Source organism: Rhinopithecus bieti, unplaced genomic scaffold, assembly GCF_001698545.2.
Source record: "Rhinopithecus bieti isolate Rb0 unplaced genomic scaffold, ASM169854v2 scaffold_2574, whole genome shotgun sequence".
In the NCBI taxonomy this organism is placed as follows: domain Eukaryota; kingdom Metazoa; phylum Chordata; class Mammalia; order Primates; family Cercopithecidae; genus Rhinopithecus; species Rhinopithecus bieti.
Genome location: NW_016804493.1, coordinates 5,888,248 through 5,896,536, shown reverse-complemented (window position 1 = coordinate 5,896,536; position 8,289 = coordinate 5,888,248). Strand labels below are relative to the sequence as shown.

Below are 8,289 nucleotides of genomic sequence, written 5' to 3'. Positions count from 1 at the left end.
TAGGCCGGGTGCGGTGGCTCACGCCTGTAATCCCAGCACTTTGGGAGGCCGAGGCGGGCGGATCACAAGGTCAGGAGATCGAGACCATGGTGAAACCCCGTCTCTACTAAAAATACAAAAAATTAGCCGGGCGCGGTGGCAGGCGCCTGTAGTCCCAGCTACTCAGGAGGCTGAGGCAGGAGAATGGCATGAACCCAGGAGGCGGAGCTTGCAGTGAGCCAAGATTGCACCACTGCACTCCAGCCTGGGGGATAGAGCGAGACTCTGTCTCAAAAATAAATAAATAAATAAATAAATAAATAAATAAATAAAATTAGGCCAAGTGCAGTGACTCATGCCTATAATCCCAGTACTGTGGGAGGCCGAGGCAGGAAGATCTCTTAAGCTCAGGAGGTCAAGATCAGCCTGGGCAACATGACAAAACCCCACCTCTACTAAAAATATAAAAAATTAGCCAGGTGTGGTGGTGGACGCCAATAGTCTCAACTACCTGGGAGGTGAGGTGGAAGGATCTCTTGAGCCTGGGTGGCAGAGGTTGCAGTGAGCCAAGATCACGCCATGCCACTCCACTCTAGCCTGCACGACAGAGTGAGACCCTGTCTCAAATAAAGTTTTAAAAATCTAATATAAAAAATAAAAAATTTAGGCCAGGCGCAGTGGCTCACGACTGTAATCCCAGCACTTTGGGAGGCCGAGATGGGCAGATCACAAGGACAGGAGATCAAGACCATCTTGGCTAACATGATGAAATCCTATCTCTACTAAAAATACAAAAACAAAAAACCTAGCCGGGCGTGGTGGCAGGCGCCTGTAGTCCCAGCTACTCGGGAGGCTGAGGGAGAAGAATGGCATGAACCCGGGAGGCAGAGCTTGCAGTGAGCCGAGATGGCGCCACTGCACTCCAGCCTGGGCAACAAAGCAAGACTTCGTCTCAAACAAAATAAATAAATAAATAAATAAATAAATAATTTGCCAAAATATTATCAAATGAACAGTAGCAGTACAGTCCAATAGAGAGACTCTCAATTTTAAGAAGTCAAAGGATAAACTTTGGAAAATTGACATATCCCTTCAGTAACAAAATCTAATTTACTGGCTTGTAAACAGCTAACGTTTACACTAAATAACAGCTCTTTGTACAATGCAGCTATGAGTGCAAAGCAGCGGCCCACATGGAACTCTTTTCTAGCTTGTAGTTACTAGTGACTCACCATTGGTATCTGCTTTGACTTTCTCTTCCTTGATCTGCAAATTGGTCATCTGAATAGGAATAAAAGAAAACAGGGTTAAGCAAAGGATCCAATAAAAGGAAGGTCCCTAAGAAAAGAGAAACTTTCTAGTAAAAGTCTAGTCTGAAATTTTCAGCACCAGTATTCAGGGAATTGGTTTGTTCCCTCAAAGTAGAACTGCTGAAAGTCTGTGTGAAACCATCATTTCAAACATCTTCAACAGCCTTCAAACAAGGCAAGGGGTAGGCTAAATATAATGGTTGGGGGGAAAGTTTCAGAAAACCTCAAACTCTGCTTATCTCCCAACTCAAGTTCTTTCTATCTATTTATTTTCTGAAACAAGGTCTCACTCTGTAACCTAGGCTCGAGTGCAGCAGCACAATCATGGCTCACTGTGGCCTCAACCTCCTGGGTTCTAGCGATCCTCCCACCTCAGCCTCCCTAGTAGCTGAGACCACAGATATAAACCACCAAGCCTACTCGAACTCAAACTTAAACTCCTGGGCTCAAGCAATCCTCCCATCTTGGCCTCCAAAGCACTGGGATTAGAAGTGTGAGTCACTGCACCCAGCCTTCTTCTGTCACTTTCATTGGTTTTCTCTACTCTAGAGAGCAGAGCCACGTGATAACCTAAGACCATGAATCATTTATTAAGTGAAGGTACACAAGTCTAAGTGGTGAAAAAACAGGTATTCTCCAACTATTAGGAAGCATTTATTTACACCAGCCTTCTGATAAGCTGAATGCTTAGAAGCAGACACCAAGTATGTTTAGGCCTGTATTTGTGATATTCATATCACAGCTAGGTTACGGTCACAGATTTCACAAGGTTTGAAACCAATTATCAGTAACTGTCTTTCAGAGTAGATCTGATGCTAAACGCTAGATTTTAAACTCCAGAGTACAAGGCCCATGCCCTTGATAATGCTTTGTAATTTCTTTGTGGAAACTGCCGGTTTTATACCTCTGACCTGCTCCTTCCCCTGAACTCCAGTGCTGTATTTCCAAATGCCTGATGGCTACCGTGCAGAAAAGAACATAGCAGGCCTGACCACTCTCCTTAGGAAAGCCTATTTGCAAGGCTGGCCCTTGACTGTCACCTGAGAACTTGGACTTTGGGAAGGTTCTCATCATCCCTAGAACTGATAAGAGGGGGTCAGTCTGCCTCAACTGTTTGTAAAAACATGTAATTTATGCTAACCACCTGCATTCCTTCTGGAAGTCTGGAATTCTGGTATATGCTAGGCACAGGGTGACTATATGACAGGCCCCCAATAAAAGCCTCAAGTAGTCTCTAACAAGCTTCCCTGACACCACTTCATACAGTAACAGTAGCTGTTACAATTTGCTACGGGAAGAATTAAGCACACTCTGTGGACTCCATTGGGAGATAACTTGGAAGTTTGCCTGGTTTCCTCTGGACTTAGCCCATGAGCCTTTTTCTTCCACTAATTTTGCTTTGTATCTTTTCACTATAATAAATCATAGCTATGAGTACAACTACATACTGAGCCTGTGAGCTCTCCTCACAAATCGTCAAACCTGGCATCTCCTGGGGACTCCCACAACAGGTACTTACCAAGATGTCTCCTTATTTTAAACTCAGAACAGCCAAACCTGAACTCACCATTCCCTTTTTTCTTTTTTTTGAAACAGGGTCTCACTGTCGCCCATGCTGGAGTGCAGTAGTGTGATCACAGCTCACTGCAGCCTCAACCTCCCTAGGCTCAGGTGATCCTCCCACCTCAGCATCCTGAGTAACTGGGACCACAGGAGTGCGCCACCACCACGCCCAGCTAATTTTTTTTTTGTATTTTTGTAGAAATGGGGTTTCACCATGTTGCCCACACTGGTCTTGAACTCCTGGGTTCAACTGATTTGCCTGCCTCAGTCTCCCAAAGTGCTAGGATTACAGGTGTGAGCCACCGTGCCCAGCCTTCACCATTCTTTTTTTTTTTTTTTTCTTTTGGAGACAGAGTCTCACTCAGTAGCCCGGGGTGGAGTGCAGTGGCGTGATCTCGGTTCACTGCAACCTCCACCTCCCAGGTTCAAGCAATTCTCGTGCCTCAGCCTTCTGAGTAGCTGGGATTACAGGTGCCTGCTACCATGCCTGGCTAACTTTTGTATTTTTAGTAGAGACAGGGTTTCACTATGTTGGCCAAGCTGGTATCAAACTCTTGACCTCGACTGATCTGCCCGCCTCGGCCTCCCAAAGTGCTGGGATCACAAGTGGGTGCCACCATGCCCGGCTGCCTTCACCATTTTATCAAATCTGCCCTTCCTCCCACTTTCGTATTCCTGTTATCGGAATGTTAGTAATACCAATAGGATCCAAGTTGAAAACAGAAACCTTTCACTTTATCTCCCTCCTCTCCTTTATTATGTTAGCAAGCCCTACCCATTCTACCTTTGTATCTTATATCCATCCCCTCATTTTCACTTCCACTGCCCAACATATAGGTAGGCCCTCTATCTATCAGAATAACTTTTTTTTTTTTTTTTTTGAGATGGAGTCTCGCTCTGTCGCCCAGGCTGGAGTGCAGTGGCGTGATCTCTGCTCACTGCAAGCTCAGCTGCCTTCCGGGTTCACGCCATTCTCCTGCCTCAGCCTCCCGGGAAGCTGGGACTACAGGCGCCTGCCACCACGCCCGGCTAATTTTTTTGTATTTTTTTTTAGTAGAGACGGGGTTTCACCGTGTTCGCCAGGTTGGTCTCGATCTCCTGACCTCGTGATCCGCCCGCCTCGGCCTCCCAAAGTGCTGGGATTACAGGCGTGAGCCACCGCGCCCAGCCCAGAATAACTTTTACACCGATATTTCTATTAGCCATCACTTGTAACATATTCTGTTCTCTGTAGTTCAGTAAATCCTTGCCAGCCTTGTCTAATTCTGTCAATAGCCCTCTCAAAAATCCCCATACTGCCTAGGCGTTGTGGCTCACAGCTGTAATCCCAGCACTTTGGGAGGCCGAGGTGGGCGGATCACCAGAGGTCGGGAGTTCAAGACCAGCCTGACCAATATGGAGAAACCCCGTCTCTACTAAAAATACAAAATTAGCCAGTCGTGGTGGCGCATGCCTGTAATCCCAGCTACTCAGGAGGCTGGGGCAGGAGAATCGCTTGAACCCGGGAGGTGGAGGTTGTGGTGAGCCAAGATGACGCCACTGCACTCCAGCCTGGGCAACAAGAGCAAAACTCCGCCTCAAAACAAAAACAACAACAACAACAAAAAAAAACAGTCCATTATCACTAAACAAACCTAAAGCTTAGGTCTTAGATATAAGAACAGAAAGCCACAGTGTATGCTGTAATTACATTCCAGTTGAACGAATATTCATTACTTAAAGAACAAGTATATGAAACTAAGTGTCACTTTAAACATCAATGAAACAATTTGTAGTGCCTCCTTCCAACATCTGCAGTAGATTGAGGTATTAAATCTAAAAGTGAATCTGTTATTCTGCAAAGAGCTACAAACTGCCAACCACGTTAAGCATGGATCTAAGAAATGTTAAACACAGAGTAGCACAGAAACATGCCAAGAACAGTCGCGTAATGAAAATGAGAATCAGCATCTAAACTTGGCTTTCCTTATAATCGTCACCGAGGAGGTCAATAGAGGAATGACAGCATGCATAGTGGGGCGGATATACCAAAGGATGAAGTCCTTAACCAGCCCACATGGAAATAAAAAGCTCGACACTGGTCTCTTTAGCTCTAAGAGCAAATCAAGGGCAAGTGACTGCCCCAGCAAACTCTAGCAGCGCGTTGCCCAGGAGCCTCCCCAACCCGGGGAGCTCCCTATGCTTTAGGCAGGTTTCGCCTGGGCCCCTGCTACGTCCTCCCCGCCTGGAGATGAAGCCACTGACCGACTTGACAGCCGCTTCCTGCTCGTCCACCGCCAGGGCCCAAGAGTCGGTGGCCATAGTCCCGACCAAGGGCGACCCACTTGTGAAAATATGCGCCGCACCACGCCGCAACACCGGCCCTAAGCACGCCACCGGCGCGAGAATGCACCTCACGCGGACCGGAAGCGGCGGTGAGCACAGGTGACGTCAGTTCCCACCCGGCGTGCGACATCATCATTCTGCGCGGCGCTGGATCTCTCCTATGGACTGGCCTCTCACTTTGTGCGCAAACCTCGCGCTTTTTGCTCACCCTTCCAGGACGCGGCCTTCTCGCTTTTCAAAACTCCTGAGCTCAACGAAGTGAAACTGTTAGCCCTCCGTTTATTGCCTTACTTCGCACTGAAATAACCCAACGTTTATTTTATTTTATTTTTTATTTATTTAGTTTTTTGAGACGGAGTCTCGCTCTATCCCAGGCTGGAGTGCAGTGGCGCGATATCGGCTCACTGCAACCTCCGCCGCCCAAGTTCAAGCTGTTTTCCTGCCTCAGTCTCCCGACTGGCTGGGATTACAGGCGCCCACCACCACGCCCGGCTAATTTTTGTATTTTTTGTAGAGATGGGGTTTTACCATGATGACCAGGTTGGTCCTGAACTGCTGACCTCGTGATCCTCCCGCCTCAGCCTCCCAAAGTGCTGGGATTAAAGGCGGTAGCCACCACGCCCGGCCCCCAAAGTTTATTTTTAAGCCTGTCAACATCTCACCTTAAATGTGTAAGTCTCTGAACTGTACAAATGTGTAAGCCTCCGAACTGTAGGGCTTTAAACAAGGGAAAATTCCATGAGAATACTCTGATGCCTACTGTTAAGAACGCGATAACAGGTAAGAAAACAAAAATCAAAATGCAACAGAAGGCCCATAAACCCCATAATTCCATTATCCAATAAATACAACACACAATGCGTTTTCTCTTTTCTTTCTTTTTTTTAAAAATTTTTTTGAGACGGTCTCATTGTGTCACCCAGGCTGGAATGCAGTGGTGCGATCTCCACTCACTGCAGCCTTGACCTCCCACCTCAGCCTCCCAGGTAGCTGGGCCCACAGGCCCGCACCACCATGCCCAGTTAACTTTTAAACTTTTTGCAGAGACGGGGGTCTTCATTATATTGCTCAGGCTGCTCTCAAACTCCTGAATTCCTGAGAACCTTCTTCCTTGGCCTCTCAAAATGTTGGGATTACAGGCATGAGACACCACACCTGGCCATTATGTTGAAGGACCACCAAATACATACTGTATAATCTGTGTGAGAATCAAGAATAGGACAAATGAAATCTATGGTGATAAAAACAGAGCTTACTTGTGGAGAAGGATGTTTGTTTGGGCCAGGCACAAGGGACTTCCTCAGTGATAGAATTATTCTGTATCTTGATTGGTGCCTGGTTACACAGATGTGTAAGTTTGTTAAGTCATGCTACTTTGTATTTCTAAACTCATGGAACTATTATTTATAGATGTTACCCAGGCTGGGCGGGGTCTTGGCTGACTACAACTTCTGCCTCCTGGGTTCAAGCGATTCTTCTGCCTCAGCCTCCCAAGTAGCTGTGATTACAGGCACACACCACCACACCCGGATAATGTTTGTATTTTTAGTAGAGATGGGGTTTCACCACATTGACTAGGCTGGCCTTGAACTCCTGAGCTCAAGGCCAGGAGGCCTTGCCTGCCTGGGCCTCCCAAAGTGCTGCGATTATAGGTGTGAGCCACAGTGCCTGGCCTGCTTTTTCTTTTTTATAAGCAGTTCCCAAGGAAGAATAACTGTTTTTGTTTTTTGAGACAGGGTCTCACTGTGTCACCTAGGCTGGAATGCAGTGGCATGTTCACAGCTCACTGCAGCCTTGTTCTCCCAGACTCAAGTGATCCTCCCACCTCAGCTCCCCGGTAGCTGGGACTATAGCAGTACGCCACCACCCCTGGCTAATTTTTGTATGAGAACTTGTGTATTTAAAATATTGTATATAAATTATACCTCTCAATAATGTTGATTAAAAATCAAAAAAAGGGCAAGGGGCAGTGGCTCACACCTATAACCCCAGCACTTTGGGAGGCCAAGGCGGGTGAATCACCTGAGGTCAGGAGTTCGAGACCAGCCTGGCCAACATGGTGAAACCTTGTCTCTACTAAAAATACAAAAATTAGGGCCGGGCGCAGTGGCTCATGCCTATAATCCCAGCACTTTGGGAGGCCAAGGTGGGTGGATCACCTGAGGTCAGGAGATCGAGACCAGCCTGGCTAACACGGTGAAACCCTGTCTCTACTAAAAATACAAAAACAAAATTAGCCAGGTGTGGTGGCAGGTGCCTGTGGTCCCAGCTACTCGGGAGGCTGAAGCAGGAGAATGGCGTGAACCCAGGAGGCAGAGCTTGCAGTGAGCTGAGATCGCGCCACTGCACTCCAGCCTAGGCGACACTGTCTCAAAAAAAAAAAAAAAGAAAATTAGCCGGGCGTGGTGGGGTGCACCTGTAATCCCAGCTACTCAGGAATGGCTGAGGCAGGAGAATCACTTGAACCCGGTAGGCGGAGGTTGTGGGAGCCAAGATTGCGCCACTGCACTCCAGCCTGGGTGACAGAGCAGGACTCTGTCTCAAAAAATAATAATAATAATAAAAAGGAATGAAATACATGCAGTAACATGGATGAGAGATTTGACATTTTTTTTTTTTTTTTTTTTTTTTTGAGGCGGAGTCTCGCTCTGTCGCCTGGTCTGGAGTGCAGTGGCCAGATCTCAGCTCACTGCAAGCTCCGCCTCCCGGGTTTACGCCATTCTCCTGCCTCAGGCTCCCGAGTAGCTGGGACTACAGGCGCCCGCCACCTCGCCCGGCTAGTTTTTTTTTTTTTGTATTTTAGTAGAGACGGGGTTTCACCGTGTTAGCCAGGATGGTCTTGATCTCCTGACCTCGTGATCCGCCCGTCTCGGCCTCCCAAAGTGCTGGGATTACAGGCTTGAGCCACCGCGCCCGGCCGAGATTTGACATCTTATCGCTTCTCGCCCTCTTGGCCAAGATCAAGTGGAGAGATTTAACATCTCATAGACATTATATTGTGTGAAAGAACCCAGGTACAAAAAGAGTACATATTGCATGATTCCGTTCGTATAAGCCCAAAACAGGTATATCTAATCTACAGAGATAGAAATCAGAACAGTGGCTGCCTGAG

At 47.3% G+C, this 8,289-nt stretch overlaps 1 protein-coding gene across 1 annotated transcript in view; it reads right to left on the bottom strand.

The window, feature by feature from the left end:
• LOC108527439 (ATP-dependent RNA helicase DDX19A) overlaps nt 1-5,316 on the bottom strand; it is a 28,252-nt gene extending 22,936 nt beyond the window's left edge. The window contains exons 1-2 of the mRNA XM_017868730.1: nt 5,097-5,316; nt 1,212-1,260 (exon numbers count right to left, since the gene is read on the bottom strand). Coding sequence (XP_017724219.1) covers nt 1,212-1,260; nt 5,097-5,153 — 106 coding nt within the window. The 5' untranslated portion in view covers nt 5,154-5,316. The remainder of the gene's footprint in view (nt 1-1,211; nt 1,261-5,096) is intronic.
• Nucleotides 5,317-8,289: the final 2,973 nt, after the last annotated feature.